At 39.1% G+C, this 20,586-nt stretch overlaps 5 protein-coding genes across 5 annotated transcripts; 2 read left to right on the top strand and 3 right to left on the bottom strand.

The window, feature by feature from the left end:
* The first annotated feature begins 16 nt into the window (after nt 1-16).
* On the top strand, nt 17-4,937 carry mettl26 (methyltransferase like 26). Its single transcript, XM_085460168.1, has 6 exons — nt 17-338; nt 744-906; nt 2,095-2,154; nt 2,260-2,327; nt 3,962-4,040; nt 4,145-4,937. The coding sequence occupies exons 1-6, from the start codon at nt 145-147 to the stop codon at nt 4,199-4,201; spliced, it is 621 nt and encodes a 206-aa protein (XP_085316294.1). The 5' UTR covers nt 17-144; the 3' UTR covers nt 4,202-4,937.
* On the bottom strand, nt 4,729-7,145 carry wfikkn1 (WAP, follistatin/kazal, immunoglobulin, kunitz and netrin domain containing 1). Its single transcript, XM_085460165.1, has 2 exons — nt 6,629-7,145; nt 4,729-6,528 (listed from the first exon to the last, which is right to left on the bottom strand). Exons 1-2 carry the CDS (start codon nt 6,887-6,889, stop codon nt 5,008-5,010), a joined length of 1,782 nt encoding a protein of 593 aa, XP_085316291.1. The 5' UTR covers nt 6,890-7,145; the 3' UTR covers nt 4,729-5,007.
* Nucleotides 7,146-8,157: 1,012 nt separating this feature from the next.
* Nucleotides 8,158-14,818, bottom strand: LOC146708328 (ras-related protein Rab-40C-like). The gene is made up of 6 exons (XM_085460167.1): nt 14,052-14,818; nt 13,890-13,950; nt 12,534-12,594; nt 12,273-12,350; nt 11,047-11,269; nt 8,158-10,146 (listed from the first exon to the last, which is right to left on the bottom strand). The coding sequence occupies exons 1-6, from the start codon at nt 14,203-14,205 to the stop codon at nt 9,845-9,847; spliced, it is 879 nt and encodes a 292-aa protein (XP_085316293.1). The 5' UTR covers nt 14,206-14,818; the 3' UTR covers nt 8,158-9,844.
* A 137-nt stretch (nt 14,819-14,955) lies between these two features.
* On the top strand, nt 14,956-18,000 carry zp3c (zona pellucida glycoprotein 3c). The gene is made up of 8 exons (XM_085460166.1): nt 14,956-16,043; nt 16,116-16,222; nt 16,335-16,438; nt 16,942-17,125; nt 17,203-17,326; nt 17,402-17,490; nt 17,575-17,648; nt 17,834-18,000. Exons 1-8 carry the CDS (start codon nt 15,492-15,494, stop codon nt 17,998-18,000), a joined length of 1,401 nt encoding a protein of 466 aa, XP_085316292.1. The 5' UTR covers nt 14,956-15,491.
* A 121-nt stretch (nt 18,001-18,121) lies between these two features.
* On the bottom strand, nt 18,122-20,415 carry LOC146708326 (inositol 1,4,5-trisphosphate receptor-interacting protein). The gene is made up of 2 exons (XM_085460164.1): nt 20,331-20,415; nt 18,122-20,053 (listed from the first exon to the last, which is right to left on the bottom strand). The coding sequence occupies exon 2, from the start codon at nt 20,039-20,041 to the stop codon at nt 18,152-18,154; it is 1,890 nt and encodes a 629-aa protein (XP_085316290.1). The 5' UTR covers nt 20,042-20,053; nt 20,331-20,415; the 3' UTR covers nt 18,122-18,151.
* Nucleotides 20,416-20,586: the final 171 nt, after the last annotated feature.

The following is a 20,586-nucleotide window of genomic DNA, read 5'->3' as shown; positions in this document are numbered from 1 at the left end:
ACTAGACCATTTTCGGTCGAAAAGCAAAACATTCGGGGGTGGTGAATTGAGTGACTCAGTCTGCTGTAACGTTACGCCGACCTGCTGGAGTGGTTTCATAAACTACGCCGTATAAGTCGACTGTTATACCCGGGGTTTGGCACGATGCTGAGCGCCGCCGCCGCGGAAAGGAACAAGGAGCCCATCCTGGCGGTGCTCCGGGATAGTGTGCACACCGGGAGACCCCTGCTGGCTCTGGAGATCTCCTCCGGTACTGGGCAGCATGTCACACACTTTGCTCAGGCCCTGCCGAATATAACCTGGCAGCCATCTGAGTATGATCGCCAGTCTATAGTCAGGTAAACAAGAGATGTGTGCATGCGTATAAACTATGAAATACAGATAATATACTGGGACATCTGTGCACCTATATTAGCTGTTAATATCCAAGAAACGTTAGTGTTAATATTTATCTCTTATATTTATATCTGTTTTTTATTCATCTATTTATATCTGTGTTTATAATCGTACTTTTTATATACGATTGTTTTGTTGTATGTTGAATGAGAACTCATATTTCTCCTCGGGTCAATAAAGTTTCTCTGATCTGATCTAATGCAGGAAATTATAATTAATTAATTAATTGTGTTTTCACAGCAGTTCTTATCTGATGGAAAGTTTTATGCTTCGTCTTTCTAATACCACTCTACCTGCTCCAGAATGATGGCCTGGAGGGTTCCCATAATGTCTTTTGTTTCCATTAGTATAGAAGCATATAGAGCCCGCTACCGGCTGAACAATGTGAAGCCTGCCATCCACCTGGATGCTTCTCTGCCCTATCAATACTGGGGAGGAATCCAGCCAGAGAGCCTCGACCTGGTGCTCAACATCAACATGATCCATATTTCTCCTTTGGCTTGTACAGAGGTAGGACTGCTGATTCAGTGGTTCTCTCAAACTGTGTGGCATGGAGCCACTACTATAGGCATGGAGGACTAAGGGGGAAATGGAGTGATATGACTTATGAAGAGAAAAAAACAAAACAAAGAAACGTTTGATAATGCCATCTCGTTTTCCACTGATATTCAACTTGAATATTTTATTATTTCTCTTAATTAAAAAAATAGGGGTCTGGGATTTTGATGATTTTTCAGCCTGTTCACCACTTAAGTGAACTGTTGTCTCTGGGTTTATAAGAAAGCACCTTTCAAAATAACAAAAAATGCTAAAACATTAAAACAAACAGTTACTCAAAATCAAGTTAAAAACTATGAGTTTTTAGCTGTTTTTAATAGAGATCCCTGAGTCCACAGATCTCAGGCTCAGAGGGAGAGTTCCAGAGTCACCGTTACAAAAGCTCTGCTTCCTTTAGTTCTCAGCCTTGTATGATGCACATCCAACAGGTCCTGATGACATGACCTTAGGGACCTGCTGTGGTCATATGGATTTATAATTTAATCCTATGGACCTACAAAAGGATCATAAGTTAAAATGTGGTTGATTCCTTTATTATTAGTAGTAGTAGTAATATCGATGTATTTTGTCCTTTTCAAATGCATATATAAACACATTTCTACTAAAGAAAGTCAGCACAATTCCTGAAAGGAGAAGCCTAAATTGCTAACATAGTCAAGACATTTTTCATATTTGCTTAAACTGCCTCTTTGTAACCTTTGTTGAAAAGAGACCCCTGTGACCACGAGTGGTGTAATAGTAACCTAAATGTAGAAGGCTCTCAATCTCATACATACCAGCCGCACAACACATTGACGTTAGCTGTAACTGGCTACTATGAAGTGAGGTTCAGTTATGATTAAAGCTGTAGCAGCAAAACTGTTTTGCTTCATTTTGTGATTGTTTTAGATCAATAATTTGCTATTTCTACTATAAAATTCACCTCGTTTGGCTTGACATTGTACTCATTGGCCCTGATATTTATGGTGCCATAAGTGTAAATAATACCAACTGAAGTATGCTTGCACCACAACTCTTCAGATAATCACTTTAAGCCTGCTTCTGCACAATATCTGCCTCACTTATTTCAATAAAACAGAAACCAAAAACAAAATGTCCTCCTGCCTGCGATGTGGTTCTTAAGATGTTATCTTCTCTTAGGGTTTATTCAGAGGGGCTGGAGTAATGTTGAAATCTCAGGGCCTTCTACTGACTTATGGGGTGAGTAGCAAAACGTTTGGTGTCACAAAACATGACATAGATCACAAGCCATTATCAAGTCTAAACTTAACGTGTAATAGTGACATGTTTTATTGCTTTTCTCAGCCGTATGCAGTGAATGGTCAGATCGTCCCTCAAAGCAATGTGGACTTTGACTACAGCCTACGGCAGAGGTAATGGCATCTGTATTTTCTGGCTCTTTTACAGTTTTGTTTAAGCCAGTCATCTTACGAGGAGGCTTCGGTCGTGGATTGCTTGTCAGAACTACCAGAACATTTCCTGTTGGCCCACGGTTTTTAGCCTGCTGTTAAAAGTAAACCTGAGCAGTGATATTATAGGTCAACAGGAGTAAAGGCTCAGAATTCATGCATCATTTGCGACTCTGTCACTCTTGCTTAAATACACTGCTTTCATCACAGCATCTGAGATAGGGTGTGATAATTGACAGTCAAAAGAATGGTGGACGAGAGAGGATGAGAGTAAAAGGAGATGCAGCTAAATGTTCAGAAATAAGTGTTTGTTGATGGTCTGACTGCTGATACAAGTAGCAGATGAATTCTGAAGCGTACAGGGCTCTACTCGTCTCAGATTCATCCAAGCGATACAAAACTGATTGGACAGCACTTGACAGTGGAAATGGTTAATGAATTAGATCATACTGCGTTAGACGTTAGATTTTTTTTTCAGTGGGCTAGGCCTTCACTTAATCTCAACCCACTTAAGTATGTTTTTCATCTACTGAGGACAACACAGTAAAGTAAAAGTGTGGCAGACGATGTCCAGGGAAGAAACGCAACATTTGACGATTTCTATGGGTTCTTCAGGTTCTTTCATCAAAACAACAAAAACAACACTTAATATAAAACTGTTTAATATAAAGCTTGTCTAATGACTATACATATATATGTGTGTGCGTGTGACCTGCATTTTTGAATTGTGAACCCTTATTGTACTTACTAGTATTGATATTTGTGATATTTAAAAATCAAATGTTAGATGTCATGTTATTAATATGAATAACTCTTCCATTTGCACAGCTTTTGTAGAGATGTGGATCAGAATTTGTCCACCCTCCCACACTCTTATTTTGAATGTAATTCATTTGCCAGATAGAGACCAAATACACTGCTGACAGCACTGCTGTTCTGTTTAAAATAGTGTAGTGAGCCAGTAACATGCTGCAACAGAAAAATAGGATTCTTGTTTCTTGGTAGTAAGGGGTATATCCAGATTGCTTAGGACTCAAAAGTAGAGAAAATATATATTACCGGTATTCTTTTCAGAATTTGCTTTTGTTACAACCATTAACTTGTAACTGATTTATAAATAAGAAGAATAGATTTTTTCTACCTTTTAAGCATAAGCAATCAGGATTTAACACTTATTACACAGGAAGAAACACTGTGTTATATAGCGTAATATCAGTAAAGGGAATTCTTTGGGGGTTTACTGTCATAGTGAAGATGACAGTGAAAATTTGGCGGCAGCCCTAAATAACACATGGATAGTCTATTGTTTCTGTGTGAGCAAAGTGTCTTGAGAAGGAGTCGGTTTGACGGCCTGAATTATTGTGTCAGTTTGCTCATAGAAGGCTTTACACAGTATATTTAAAATCAACTAAGATCATCATAGTCTTTTGAAAATGTTTTTCCTTAAGCACACAGTAGAATTAATAAACTTGTATAATTTGTGAAGCCAAACTCACAAAATACATGCAAAGAAAAAATTTTGATTGTTTTTGTAATTACATAATAAAGATAAGCAAAAGTGACCAGGGGATTTTAAAAAATGTTGTTTAATTTTGCAGAAACCCAGAATGGGGACTCAGGGATATCTCGCTCCTCAATTCTCTGGCACAAAGCAATGGTTTGTACCTGGAGAGAATAGTAAGTAATGAACCCATTTAAGCAACCAGCATATCTTAAGTCAGCATGCAAAATATGAGAACAGTTTTGTAGTATACTGATTTACTGATGCCATTTTTTTTCAGGTGGACATGCCAGCAAACAACAAATGTCTTCTTTTCAGGAAGGAAAGTTTGGTGTGAAGCATCCTGATGCAGGATGGTCAAAATGCCTTAACTTGGAGCTCAGATACATTGCCAAATTTTCAAGAGCCGTAAATGGATCATGTTTTCTCCACATTTTAACACATGCTGGTATTAGATTAACTAAGTTAATGTAAACTGTTGTGCTCAAACCTATAACCTATATTCTTATGTATTGCACATGAGTTAAATTAATAAATCTCACAAACACGTTGCCTTTGTGCTATATATTCTTTAAGACAATGGCCTATTCTTTTTTTTGTTTTGTAAGCGTGAAACTGACTTGGCAGAAGTGCTTTGAAGAGGGAAAAATTAAGAGAATATACTGTACTTTATATGAAATAAAAGACATTTTTTATGAAACAAAGATGGATAAACTAAAGTGAAGAGCAGAAAAAAATAACATTAGCAAAAGTACAGTAATTATAATACAGATGTCTATTTGTTTAGTATTACAAGCTAGGGATGTTTGCAACATGATCAACATGTGTATCTGTTATCTTGGCTGCTGTTTTCACAATGCAAAGTTCACAAATAAGAAAATAAATCTTAAACCTATTTGAAAACAGCAATTTAGCATTAGTATTAATACAATGGGAATCAACACATCTGGAATGTTATTATATCTGTGTTGGAATAAAAAAAAAAAACTCTCATACCTACATCAGCATGCAGTATTTAACTTGTTCTACTCTGTTTTGATAAATAGTTATTAAATATCAGCTTTTCTGTTGCAGTTCTGATGCTTGTCTTCATTTCAAACACATACATCACTAAAACCCATCTGTGGACAGAACGAGTCTAAGTCATAGTAAGGTGTCACAGGCCTTTTTACCCAGAGCATCATGCAGCTTTTTCAGCCTGCGTTCATTTATGGCTCTTACATAGCTGTCTGAGTGGATGATAGCCATGCCGTCCTGCACCATACCCATCACCAGCAAAGGGTTTTCCTCAACAGTGATGTTGGGACAGGGACAGCTCCAGTCTATCTTAGCAATAGTCACCTCCAAATGTTTGGTATTGAAGAAAGTCAAGCCCATCTTCTCATCCCTCAAGACTTCTTCCAAGCTAAAACGGGCTAACCCAGAGTCCAGATCCTCAACAAGCTCTGTCAGTCGGCCCACAATAGCAAAGTCACTGCGGCATAAGCTGGGCACCATTTTCCCCTTCACACGACAGGTCTTGCAAGGCTTCCTTTTTGGTTGCGGGCAGTTGGCCTCACACTCCTTTTTGGTGTGGAAGTTGTTAGCATTCCCATGGCAGCCACCATAGACAAAGGCTTGGCACTGTTTTGTTATGGAATTCCAGGACCAGCGTGCCTCCCAAGCTTTACAGGGACCTTGAACAGCAGGCAGAGAGCAGATCCCCATGTCTTCTCTCTGGCAAGAGGCTTTGCACTCCTCATAAGTCTCAAATCGGTTTCGGCTGTCTTCGCATCCACCACTGCTAAACGTCACACAGGAGCCCAGCTTGCTGTCATAATACCAGTCAACATGACGCTCTCCACTGCACACACTCAGGTCGACTTCCGCCAGGCAATCTGCTGGAGAGAAAGGCCGTCCCATGGGCATCTCAGGATCTTCAGAGAAGTCATCATCTGACCGGCGAATAACAGACAGAGGATAGTCTGCGCGAAGAACTCCTGCAGAATTCCGTGCTATACAGGTGTAGATGCCGGTATCCCAAACCTGGGCGTTATAAATTACTAGCTGTCCAATATTGGTTATAACCACATTGCCATACATCTGATCAGGCCTCATGACAAGGCGTTCACGCCGGTCACTTTGCTTTTCCCATGTTACATCTGGTCTAGGGACTCCAATGACATCGCAGTGGAAGTTGACTGTGCCTCCAACATAGATGGACTGGTGGTGAGGGTTGGAGTACAGCGTGGGAGGCATGGGATCCTCCTGGGAGGATGTTGGGGTTGGGTGAACTGTAGTGTCTTGAGGCAGGGGGCTGGTGGGGGGGCCAGCGAGGTAGAATCGACAGGGGACCACAGTTAGAGTCACCCCCCGGATGCAAGCTTCTGCATCCATATAGCAGCGGTTGAAATAGGTGAGGCCATCCGATGCACAGGTGAAGTTGGGTTCCTTCTCACACCGATCCTGGCACTTACAGATGGGCTGTCCATCCCAGATGTCACAGGTTGCTCCCTGCTGGCTGCAGATAAAGCCCTCACAGGTAGCTGTGGAGGCGGAGGTAGCATCACCGTTCCCTTCACCCTGTTCATGTGGCAGAGCAGGGGTGCCATCAGAGAAACGAGCAGCAACACAACTGTTGAAGCCACACACATTGGTGCAGCATTTCTCAAAGTCAGCACAGTCCTGAACGTACAATATAAAAAACAATAAGCATTTTAACATTTAAATGAACAAATCGCAAAATGCTGTGATGAATAAAATTAAAATTCATAGATTAACTCACCTCATCGATGTCGCATTCCCTCTCACATGTGCTTTGTGCATCAACCCAAAGATTAGCGTTCAGCTTGTTTGGACAAAATCCTTCGTGTTCAACTTTGGTTCCTGCCACACTTTCACACAAAGAGACCTCGAGTAAATCGCAAAAAAGGAGAGTCAACAAATATGCACGTGTCCATCGTACTTTGCTTGAGTTTGGTGCACTATGGCAATTTGCACCCTTTATATGGCTATCCGCGAGGAACTGTAGGGGAAAATTACGCATATTTGACCTTTTGTATGAGTAGACCACCAAGTAATTCCATTCCAACTTTGGGTCTTCACAACAGGAATACGATTATTGTCGATTTTCAAATGCGTCCGCCCTTTTTGTGCGTAAACGTGCGCTGAGTCACTTTTCTTTGCGCAGAGAGAAAAGTTGTATTCCCAATGATCAACACGAGTTCCCGTGCGCTGGACATTAAATTACCCAAATGTTTCAAAGTAATAAATAATAGGCTGTGTAAAATATTCGCCTTGGTAATCAAAACTTGTGCAATACTGAGGAAAAATCGACGTGTGTTTTGTCGAGCAGCTAGACAAACGAGCTGAACTGCACAATGAGCGGACAACGCAATATCAGCTTTTCAGCGTGAGAATGGAGGTGGAAAGGGCAGTCCCTCTATCCGCCCCCATGGTCGTCCAGTGTCTCAAACTTTTATGAAGCAGCACTATGCGCTAAGCAACTGGACAAACATTGTAAAAACATCAAAGAAAACGTGTAGTCGTGGTTTCAAGCTGTCTCACCATGCGTGCACAGACATACACATTCCGGTGAGAAATCCAATGTTAAATGTGTCCAGACAGAATTTATAGAGATGGCAATTGTAAAAGAAAAAGGTTAACTTGCTGTTTAATTTCACGAGAGCCGGTGGTTATTGTTCTTCTTCTTTGCTTTTTTGTAAGTTACATTCAGATGTTATACACGTTATATTTAAGCAGGTTCCGTGCACAAATGAAAAGGAGAAAAATGTAATAAGTCGTCGGTGGCGCAAGGCGGAAAGCGTGAAAACCAAACACGGGGCGTGTCGCATCATGTCTCGCAAAACATGTTGTTCACGTCCTCCTTGTCTAGACTTGGGTCAGTTTACTACCATCCCTCATTCACGCGGAGTTCAGAGATGCCACGGTCAGGTGGGAAGACATAAAGCGCCACATTTTCATCTGTGTGCGAATCATCTTTGTCTCGCTCCAGCTCAGGGGCAATGAGAAGCAGCTCCCCTCGTCTTTTCATTGGAAATGACCCTGCAACCTTTGGGTGACATTTGACCGCTGTGCATTCATGCGCTCCTAGCCATGTTAGACCAATATCCAAAGCTGGCCAATACCAAGAGAGCAGCTAATCAATTCAACCCCCCCACGGGATTTAATGCCTCTGACCTGACAAAGAGGACAAAAATACTCCCACAATTCCCACAGTGAACTTGATAAATGTCTGAATGAAAAATTTCCCCCCAATCTAAAGCACACAATAAATGAAAATAGAAATGCAACTTAGTTTTACTCTTTATTTTGACTGTTTTTGATGGAGATAAAATAAGAATTAAGGCTTCATCCCAATACACAGCGCTGATAGCAACAATCATTATCAAACATTTACATATAGTGCTTTAGATGTTCACCCAAGAGTTGTTAATCCATTGTTCTGGTCTCAATAAATCACATAGAACAGGAGCCAATAGCAAACATGCACCAATTTTTGTAGGCCCCCCATTAGCCGAATACATGTATTTAACCATGAAAATGCTGAAGTGGGAATTCACCAATGTTCTTTGAACGTGGAACAAAAATAAGAGTACAGATCAAAATTAAAATATTTGTTTAGATTGTTCAATTAATAAAAGAAAATATCAGTAGCCATGGTTAAAATACTTAACATCCTTTCTGAAATCTTTATCCAACCTTACATTGTGCTCGCATTATATCCACAGCACATCTGTAAAGAACGACTGTAAGTTCTTCTAGTATTCACACACATTTAACAATGCTGGGAAACTGCAGAAGTGCAACCAAATGTATGAAACTACTAAAGAATATTCCAACCACCAATTATTACAATCTCAAATATAACCACATGGCCATAGAAATGTAGGTGAATACTGTTTTACATTCAGAAATACATATCATGTATATAAAATATCTGCAAAGCAACCAAATTAAAAGATTCTTCTCACCAACGCCCGTTACAAGTTATGAAATATTAAGAACCAAGACACAAATGTTTAATGTTTTTTAAGATTAAACCCCCAAAATGAGCAAACAATCTGTACATGTTTTTGTACAAGGTTTCCTAATGAGCACAGAGCAATTGTTTAATAAGTTAACAGATTAAAACTGATCACGCTCTGGAAGGTTTAATCCAGTTAAGCAGTGATCCAAGAAAGAAAACAAGCTTTAGAGGTGTAAAATGTCAGAGCAAGTAAACAGTTGTCTGAAAAAATGAGTGATGGAGATACAGGATTATTTCAATGGGCTGAAATTTAAGTCTTGCCAACAAGCCAACTTGGCTTGAATTTTTTCAGACAGTTTTACAGATTAAGTAATGCCTCGACTAACATCATCTCTCAGTTAATAAATCCTAAATTCTCTTTAAGCCCTTGGCTGCTTGTAAAAAGATTTTCTCATGACATTCAATCTTATTTTAAAAACTATGTGAATTTTGAATAAGTTACGACAACTGAGGCTGGAAAAAAATGTCAATGATAGACAACACTGAAGCAGGTCTCCCCAAAACATTCAAAACAAAACAAGCATAAGAAATTCCTTCCCAAGACAATCACCACAGAACAAAACAAGAGCACGTAATGTATTTACAGTTTCAAGTCAGATTTTAAATACCAATAAACCTTAAAAAAGAAGCCCCTCTATTTGTTTGTAGTGTTAACCGGTGAGTTGTAATCCTCGATTCACATGTGTTGGTCCCAGGGGAATCTTATTCTACTTGATCACAGTGAGTTGCTGTAGTAGAGTACAGGTAAACGAACATCCACAAGATGGCACCAGCACGCGGAAAGAGATAACAGAAACCAACCATCCAAGTCAGTTCCCAAAAGGTCAAGGAAAGTTCACAGCTATATCCATTGCTGGCAGGCCTCCGTACTTTTCTCTGGCCTCATGACCTCTTGGAGCAACAACACTTTTAACACTGGCTCTATGGAGGAACCATCAGTCTGCTCTTTCACTATGATATCTTACAGTTTCCTTTAGGGGACAACGACGAGCTCTTTGGAGGACTCTGTGGAGGCCTGAAGGACTTTGAGCGCTTCAGGCTGTTAGCTTTGCTTCCACCACCGCTACCACCTGAGGCGGCACTGTTAGCCACAGAGTAAGAGCGTCCATGCATCATGACTGCATTCATGCCATTGGCCATGGAGAAAGACTTGAGGTGGGACTTGATGGCCACAGGGAGGGGAAGTTTGTCAATGAGGTGCACCGGTGTGCAGGAGACGATAGAACGGCAGCACAGATCTTGCAGACTGAAGACTGTGGAAACACAGGAATATGGATGAGCACGTGTCAGAGATCTGCAGTACTTATTAAGGTTTTTCACTGTATCCATCAAATTTACTAAGCAAGAGAATATTCTGCGTAACAAGAGATAGAATTAAAGATTTTTACTCCTGCAAACTTCAGTGTAAACTGTGAACATACATAAACCAGACAATTCTGAGTAGTTTACCCAGAATTAGTATCTTAACTAAGAATACTTTTAAAATAATAATCTTATATTTTCTCCATTTGCGAAAAAACACACTTGTGTTGTCATGACATTCAAAAAAACAAACAAACAACTACATAAAATTTAATTATGTAAATGAGAGTATATTTAATAAAACAAAAACTGTACAATAGAGAGCGTTTTAAATACAACATAAATAAAAATCTTAGTTTTCTTATCAAAGAGCTAGCTTGATTTATGTAGGGGCACAGTAGAGACTACCCCGCAGTAAATGCTATGAAAACTATTGGCAGAAATGCAGACTGCAGATGACAATATAGAGATCACTTCTTAAGTCTTATCTCTTCTGCCTTTGAGGAAAATTAATGGCTACCTAATATTTATTAGGTCCAAGTCCCTACGATAAGCAGAGTTTCACCTTTGATCAAAAAAGTAATCCAGACACAAGTATAAATGCAAACAATGATGATGTCCACTACAGTGTATGATGTTCTGGGATTCAACACAGGATTCAGTACTGAAACCGATTTATTCACATCTGAGTAACAGAAGAAGAAATCTTGCAGCAATGCATCTACATGATCCCCTTTCTGGAAGGATTTGTGTAACTATTACACAAAGAAAAACAAAACAAAATATGTTTTCTCCCAAGTCTGGTTAGAAAAAAATAAATAAATAAAAATATAGTAACGTAACCAGCTCACCTCTATTGGGCCTCCAGAATTTCTCCATCCCATGCCTCATCAGCACGATGCGTGAAAGCTCTGTGAAGGACTCGATGACGTTGAAGTTGCAGAGCGGACTGACCTCGAAGAATGTCATGCTGTTCTTTTCTGCGTAAGCTCGTGCCTGCTCCGTTGGAACCTGCCGCTTGAAAGCCAAGTGAAGCCGGTTTCCCACAAGAATCCGGGGCACACCTGGGGCATGCTGAAGGAAACAATATAATGTCACTGTAAAACTCGACCTGTAATGTGATACATGTGGACCAACATTAATAGTGGGTGCTGCAGTGATAGGCTAACTGTTGCTTGCATGCTTGGATAAAACACTGTCTGGAAGTTCCACAGATTTACAAACCAATGAGACAGATGGTTTGTTACACAGAACCATCGAGGAGACATCCATCTATTGTAAAACCTAAAGACGTTATTATCTAGGTCCTCATAATTAACTCAACTGCCCACATCAACTGTGATTTGGCAACAAGTACATGGTTTTCAACAAGGGTTCTCTCTGGACCACCCTTACAAGGTAATAATTTAAAAATCTACACACAAATTCAAAAGTATTTTCAAACCAGGTTTCTTTTAATTGCTTGAAATGCAAGTCACTTTCTCTCCAGTCCAGTTGAGTTGTGAAATATCGGTCCCATTACCACAGGGTTTTGCTGAAAATCATGTAATGATGTCGTTGCTGTATCATCAGTCAAGTTGGGTTGTGAAACGTCCGCTATATTACCACATGGTTTTGCTGAAATACTGGTTTGTTTAAGCTTGAGCTACATTAAAGTTTTCTTCAATTGAAAAACTTAATAAATAAATACGTTACGCTGTCATACCCGTCATCAATGCAGAGACTGAGATAGATGGCCTTGTCAGTGCTGCTCGTTTTCCTAAAATTCATTTTTAAATTTGCCTCTCTTTTTTTTTTTTAATTACCAATATATGTGAAGTTAATTTTGGCGCCTAGTTGCCTGAGGTTAAGGTTTGTTGCTGGCACTTGCATAACAGACAGTACATAAAGTACACACTATTAAAAGAGGTTGTAACAATTTGCCTACATAACTGAAACTGAAATGTTTATAAACAGCGCTCTGATACACACTCTGTACCAGAGATTAAAAAAAGATTTTCTCACACAGGGGACATCATGCATCTATATGTGCTTCCAGTATTTCTTTGTACTCCAGAGATTAGCTGAAGGAAATTACCTCATCAATTTCTCTGATCCAACGGTCAATGCCATCAAATGACCAGCCATTCGTGATGTCATACACCAGCAGGATGCCCTGTAGAAGAAAAACATTTATTGATTAACATAAATATTGAATTCCACAATAAGGAAAAAATATATATATATATATATATATATATATATATATATATATATATATATATATATATATATATATATATATATATATATATATATATATATATATATATATATTTCTAATGGCTTTTCCAGTCACCTGTGCTCCGCGAGAGTAAGACCTGAAGATGGTGCAGAATCTGCCTTGACCTGATGTGTCCCTGTTGAAGAGGCACATAAGCACAAGCTAGAAAAATAGGCCTACTCCAGGTTTGTTCATTTCTACAGCCATTACCAGCTTAAAACACTCTGCAGAACTCTTGAAATGCCTCTTATTTCCAAGAGAGATGGGAAATGGATGCAGTGATTTTTTGTAAAGTGCATACATGGAAATACAGTGTATAATATAATGAGTTTGAAAGTCAACGTTTGGCATAACCACCTTTACTCTTAAACATAGCCTGAACTCTCTTAGGGAGTATTCTTGTAATTCCTTTAGTTCAGGTATAGTTCTCCAGGCTTTTTAGGAACATCCCAAAGCTCGTCTTTGGACGCTGGCTGCCTTTTGTTCATTTCTATGTCAACATGATCCCACACTGGTGATGACAATTTGAACAAAACATCTACATTAATCCCTCCATGAGTCTTGTTGGCATTGATTTTTAGTGCAGTTCTTGTGTAATTTGGCACACACCAGCTTTATCTCCCTGTTTTCCTGACAGCCACTCTTCCACTAAGCCCATTTCAGAAGAGGTTTTGGTGTAAAATAAATGGATCAACTGAAAGGCCAAATGCATATATCATGTGATGTGTCAGGTCTTTGCTTTCTACTTATTTCTTAAAGACATAACTTTCAGATATTGTTCATCAGGTGAAAATACTTTTTAGGCCTGCTACTCCTTGTTTTGTCCTGCACTGGTTTAACTTCCTGAATTTTTTAAAGAAGTACTACACAACATGCACAATATGCAAGGTTTTCATCTAATCACTTTTGGAACCACCTTGTTGGTGAGAAAAATACTACTGTATGCTTGTCAAAATGTATTCTCTTTGGCATTTTTGGTAGATTACTAAAGAAATTGATTAAATTCTGTGTGTTTTGCAACAGGCTGCTAGTTTTAAAACGTGTTAAAGATACAATTTAAAATCACTTCTTTAGCAAGTTGTCTGTTGTGGAGACAACATTAGTCCAACCATTTAGTTAAAAGTCTTTTTAATGCTTGGATGATTCATAAATCAGTTTTAAATGGCTTGACATACAAAACAACAACAACAACAAACACAAAACAAAACAAAGAACAACATTCCTCTAAAAATGTGCAGGCACAAGGAGTGGAATAAACACGAGTGAAAAAGCAGCCAGTGTTTAAAGAAAACTTTGAAAGACCCTCTGAAAGCCTAGAGAACTACTGCCAGAACTGAGGGGTTGCTCAATAATTTTTCCTCATTAATATTCTTAATATTATATATTTATGTTAAAATAGTAATAATAAAAATAAAGAAATTAAAAACTTACCATAGCTCAAGTTTCACTCTCCTCCCATCCAAAAGAATTGTGGTGGTCTTGTAATCAATTCCTAATATCACACATAATCCAACACAAATCACATTACCGTTGGTCATATTTGGCTTTAAAGTCATCTCAAAATAATAAAGAAAAATCGATATTGATATTTACCACTGCTATACGCATAGGGAGACTCTACTGATCCGTCTTGCAAGCTGTCCAAGATTTCCCCCTTTCCAACATCGCTGTCTCCAACCAATAGAAATTTCAGGAGATAATCGTAGCTCTTGACAGGACTACTCTGAGTCCCCATCATCCCACGCATTGGTTCCGCTTTACAGAGAGCCTTTTAAGCTCACCAGGCATCCACTGGAGAAACCAAGCAGTCCCCGAGTGTGGTACCGAAGGGAAGACGACCGCGGCTGGGCTTAGCTAATGAGTTAGCTTGTGCACTACTTACGATTTAAGTTAACTATTACCTTTTACTTCGCACACACTTTGAAAAATGCAGCTATTTCGTTATTCCACTGAATGCAATGGAAAAACAACCCCGCGATTTAGCACTAGAACCCCAATTTAGTTCCTGTTGATGTAACGTCAATATTAACTGATCTAAACAACCACGGGTGCTAGCTGGCTTGTTAGCTAGCCAGTTAACAAAAACGACAGTAACGCATTCTACTACAAACTACAAGTACAAAATAAAAACGACTCTGTTTTGTCCTACATATAAATGTACTCTAATAAAATCAAAAGGCGATTTCTTCCCTTTGTTTATAAAGAAAATACCTACGAGGAGTATTCCACTTTGAAGCAAAACGTACATCCACAGTGTACTGTACTATGTACTATGTTGGAACTTCCTGGTAAGGAACTGCGTCAGCATCATCAACTGCGTCACATCCTAGCACGATTTAAAGTTATAAAATTACAACAACAACAAAAATTATACTTTAAATCACCATTTCCTAAATACGATACGGTTATGAATTATCCAAACATGTGGACTCGTAAAAAGTACGATATGCATCTGTATGAATACTATGAATTAACCGAACATGGGCAACTCCTGCTAAGTTGTAGCCTGTGTTGATTTAGCCAGAAGCTAAATAGAAGCCAGAAGTTAAATGAACACCGTTTCCCTGTATGTAACAATTTGGTTGTGGGTATAATTTAGCTTTCAATTTGGGGAACCACCAACAGACCAACATTAAAAACATAATAAAAAAAAATGGTGTCAAACTGTCAACCAGAAAGAAAATGTGAGAAATGTAATTGAATGTGTCGCTTTATTTTGACCATGTTTAAATAATAATAAAAAAGAAATAAACAAAAAACACAAGCAAACAAAACAAACCATATGAAAAAAATTATCATCATAAAAAACATCAAAAAGGATTAGGAAGAAGCATAATTTAACACCACCCACTTTCCACTAAAAAAAGCTGATTATTGCTGGCCACCACTCATTGGTTGGCACTGATTGTCATTTCTAGCAGGTGTGTGAATTCTTTCTGAACTGAAGAATACAAAAGCTGGCTGAAACACTGCTTTATTAGTTGAAGGGCCAGCAGTGTGAGGCAGCCACTGGAATTTAAAATTGTAATAGTAATGGGGCTGATGCAGGCTGGGTTTTTATTTCTGCTGTTTTGGTCTGCCTGTTTTCAGTTTATAGATAAAGCTGAGTATGGTGTGTTTGGGCAAGATCCTGAATTAGACCAGGAAAAAATGGAGACAGTGGCAGATGAAGATGAAACGGAAGATTCTGCACCTCAACTCAAGAGGAGTGCATCACATGGAGATCTTTCAACACCTGAAGCAATGAAGTTACCCAAGTATCTCAATGTCCCAGCCTCCTATGACCAAAAGCAGCTTTTCAAGCCAGAAAGAGGAGTCAGGCCCCTTCCTGAATGGGCCAGGAAAATATTGCTTGCTAGTGCTCCTGCTGCTCCTGTAACTGGAGGAGCAGAAATGGGCAGAGACAATGTGGTTGAAATTTTGTGCCATGTGGATAAAATGTACGTAAGAATCAGGAAAAGGGTCTTCAAATCCAGAGATGCATACAAATATTTGAAACTAGGTACATGCCCTGTTAACCAAGAAAATGAGCACTATTACTACTTTCTCTACTCTTTTGTAACTGGCTGTGGATTCAAGAAAGAGGTTGGTGAATGTCCTAATGTATTTGTTTCATATTTTACTGTGACAAACCAAATGGAAATGTTTATGTTCCAGAGTCATGCAGATTACTTGTCCATCAGCAATGTTCTCCGCTTCAGACAAACCACTCCAGTTTTAAGGGAAATGCCATTTGAAATTCCTCTGCAGTGTCGGTTTCCCAGGTAAGACTTTTTTTTTTTTTTTGTAAAAAAAAAAGATTGTGAAAGCCTTTCAATCAGCCAAGTGTCCTTAATTTTAAAATTGTCTCCAATTAATTCATTTTAACTATTGCAGGTTCTTTCACTCATACAAAGTTGGCTTCCACCCCAAACTGCGAGGAGGAACAGTTTTCAGAGCACTGAAACAAAAAAGAATGTTCAGCCTCACCCTTGTAGATGGTAAACATTCTAGACTAAATTTCATTACTGTCCAAAATTTGAATTCTTCAAATGGTAGGCCTTAAGTATGTTTTAAAGTAAAGACTTTCAAATATGGCTGGTAACACTAAATATTAAACTCCCAAAGTCTTCTATCAAAGTGGAAAGTAGCATCCAAACCTTTTTAATTCTAGGTATGAATGAGGAAATAGAAATTTGACAAACCTTTCTGTGCAAGGACTTTTTTTAAATTTTTTTTTATAGAAAGTACACCACAGACAAGCTTAAGTTCAAGCAAATGTTTATTTCATATACCATAACAGCTGCCTGTCTTTTATTTTGGCATGCAAATGTACACTATGGAGCTACAACAGCATCCATACTGGTGAAAGCTTAGGGAAGGATAAAATGTTCCACAAACATTTTTCAGAACTCATCACAATGCACTCAGTTAGCCAAACATATGCAGCAGCCTGATTTATTTTTGCCTTTTATTGTGCTTTGCCACTTTCACCCTACTAAAGCGTCTGGAAATAATGTCACTGGGACCAAAATCTACACCTTGGGACAGTCGATGTACTTTGAGGCCAGTGTACTTTACACCACAGCAAGCTCTAGAAATAAAAGGCTCTACATCAACAAGTGCTTCATGACCCCTTCCAGCAACCCAGACTCAAATCCTAAATATACAGTCGTTGACAACAATGGGTAATAATTTTACAGTATCATAATTAAAACTGGGGTGACTTGCTGCGAGTGGATAAACCTGTGATCTCCAATTCTAGCTGTATGATTGATGGCAAGGTGATGCTACAGTCAAAGTTCCTTACTGGTAGCTCGAAGATGGTGCAGAGATTGACTGTGGGAGCTGTCATCTTCAAGGACTCTGCTTCCATGATCTCATCACAGGTAGCCTCAATAGGTTGTATAGAAATGGATGCCATGAAATGCATTATGTAAACACTAAATGCAATGTCTCTTTAGGAACAGTACTTGCACTGTGAGATCTTTATGGGGTCACCTACTCCAACTCGTAATTCGAAGGCTTGTAACTATGATCCAGTGACTGGAAGGTGAGTTGGCTAAACTGAAATTCTACGAGGTGTTACTTTTGTGCTTGCTATCATCAAATCTTTTGACCCCGCTTTGTGTTTTAGCTGGAAAGAGCTCTACGGGTATGACACTGTGTGCGCTTGTTGTGAATCAACTTGCTCGCCACCACAGCAAAGGGGTAATTTTTAAATTTACATGAGATGCAATAGCTTTTCACTCAGCTAAGCTTAGCTCATTGCAAGTTGAATGAAGTCTTTTTGATGCAAACTGACAACCAGACAGTCTTGCAGAACACTGAAGGCATGAAAGTGGTCTCACATGTGAGCAAATAAAATTTTAAACCTTTCCCCCCCCCTCCACCAGCTTCTAGGAAGATAATCTCAAGTCACTCTTGGATGGTTGACTTGACCAGTGAAGATGAACATGTAAAGTCTGAGCCCAAGATGAAGTCCCGTGATGCTGGCATGTTCAACTTGGATGACTCAGATACAGAAAAACATAAGGACTTCCTAAACAATTGGGACCAATAATTTAATGTTTAAATGATCAGAATTGTTTTAAAAATAGCGGCTTTATTTCTTGAACTCTGCACAGTATGCCATTTATGAATGTACAACAACTTGTTTACTGTCAACGGTTCAATTGAAAATTAAAACTCTAAATTGCACTGTCGTCAAATGTTCAGTTTGCTCTTTCAGTATATTTTGCGTAATCATCAACCATCATGTATGCGTTTCTAAGCATCTCCTGGAAATGCATCATAGCGTTCCTGTACATGCAGTTATGTACCACAAGAGGATAGAAGAGATTCACTGGCTTTGCTCTGATTAATTCAGCAGGAAGTTCAATAACCTCAGTTAAAGAACTGCCAATGAGAATGTGTTTCAGTACCTTTTTCTCAAGGCTTCTTTCTATAAAGGATAGCAAGTCTCGTAACCTCGAATCAACACAGTTTGCGTTCCAGTGTCTTGGGTCTGTGGTGAGAAGCAGATGCATTAGGGCCGTTTTGAAATGAAAATCTTTCAGCGCACTACTTCCTGTCATTGCAGTCTGCCTCTTGTGAAGGAAACGTGCAATTTCAAGTGCTTGAATATGACAAGCATTTTCAGGCAGGCGTTTCGAGAGATGTTCTAGGAGATGGTCTTCATAGCTGGTTAAGGATAGTCTCCAGAAAGTATCTGCATCACTTGAGGACCAAGGTGTGATGAAAAAATAAGCATCATCATTAAATGTAACCACGGGATTCATACTAAAGGTGATCTTCTTGCCTGACTTGAACCTGATCACTAGAGCACCAGGAGCATCAATATAGTGAATATTGAGCTCAAACTCATACTTGTGTGAAATCAGTCTCCATGCTTGTTTTATAGTGCTCTGAAACCATCTGGAGACCAGTGATTTTGACAAGAAAGGAGTGTTCTTTGAGCACAGAAAACCATCACAAACCTCAGTAATTTCTGTCCTTACGTTCTCATTGTGGTCAGAATGCAGCAGGCAAACCATATCCTCATCTGCATCAGAGGTCTGACAGGGGCAATCTTGGGTTTTCTTATTTTCCAAAAGTTTTATTTGACCGCACACTGGCATATTTGAAAAATCCCTCCCTTTGTGGTTACAGAGCTGAATGTGAAAACTAAATGGCTTAGGTGGGGTCAAAGGGACAATGATATTACAGGCACTGAGCATCTGAAAGTCCTCAATCACCATACTGCCATTTTTACCACATATGGTCCTCATAGCATCTAGTAGGTCATTTGCAAATCCTTCCAGAAACTCATCCTTCCTCCACTTCTTTTGAGATGATTCTTGAACGTATTTAGCATAAAAATCGTTAAGTGTGCCGATGTCTGGTAGCTGCACTTCATCAGCAGCGCACGTCACAGGGGAGGCTGCTATTTGTGTCATTTGGGAATTCCTATTCAGGTATTTCCAACAGAAACGGATCATGGAAATCACTGAGAATGTGTTCCAAATGTACCAGAGGTAATCTCTTTCCCATTCTGCAATTGATTTCTCTGAGGTTTCATTTTCTGATGTCTTGACATTTTTAAAAGGTGTGTCTTGTCCTTTGGAACTAGATATTTCCTTCTCAGGTCTTGCATGCTGCCCCTGTGGTTTGCCAGGGTCTCCAAAAGAGCTGTCAGTATGGATATCTTTTCCCTTTAGCTCATTAGCATCTTGTGATGTCTTTAAAGCAGCCTCTGGTTCAGCATTATCATTTTTAGGCACACTTGGATCTGATTTAGCTGTGGATCGGCCCCGTAGTAATTCATGATTGCTGCCATGTCCTTCTGACTCTAAAAGTTTGTCTTTTTCAGTGACGTTTTGATCAGACTTCTGTTCATCATGAAAGTTTCTGTCATGTTCAGTCTCATTTTTGTCTGTGTGTATTTTCTCACTGACAGGTGGCATTTCCTGGTCGAGTTTCTCTTCCTCTCTCAGCAGCTTCTCTTCATGCCTTTGCATGTCCTTGTTGACAATACCGTCCCATTCCTCAACTCCAGGGTCATCCTTTGGACACATTAGGAGACCGAGACCCACCACAAACACTCTCAGCAGAGTTTCTTGCATCGTCAGTATTGTCTATGAGTGAATTAAATGGCAGCATTCAGTCAATTATAAAAATGCATGTGATTAATTAGTGATTAATAAAACAAAACACGACTGAATCTAAAACCTTGCAATTATCCATTAAAATAATTCAAAAACAATGTTCCTGCTAGCAAATTTTACAGTGATGCAAGAAAACAGAGAACGAAGCAACTTCCTCTCTTTACTTATTTCTTTCTGTTGTTACTTTATATGCTAAATACTAGATTACTTTTTGCACATGACATTAAAAGAGAAGAAGAATACGCACCAGAAAGTATGTTTATCTCAATAATGCAACGCACTGAATAGGTATACAGACGGAACTAAGAGATCAACCTTGCACAGCCGCAGGTTCTGTGATCTCTTCCTATTTTAGATGTAGGTTGCCTTCTGTGACTTATTTCCTGCACACCCTGCCCATGTGCTCTGCTGTGACATTTTCCTGTGCAATAGACAGAAGAAAAGATAGCACAGACTTCCTGTAAATTCAACTGCAATTTCAAAATGTCAGAATTGAGCAATTA

Source organism: Copadichromis virginalis, linkage group LG6, assembly GCF_057382275.1.
Source record: "Copadichromis virginalis isolate Kocher_CV1m ecotype Utaka linkage group LG6, C_Virginalis_male_GT1.1, whole genome shotgun sequence".
Classification (NCBI taxonomy): Eukaryota; Metazoa; Chordata; class Actinopteri; order Cichliformes; family Cichlidae; genus Copadichromis; species Copadichromis virginalis.
This window is presented reverse-complemented; position numbering and strand designations above follow the sequence as displayed.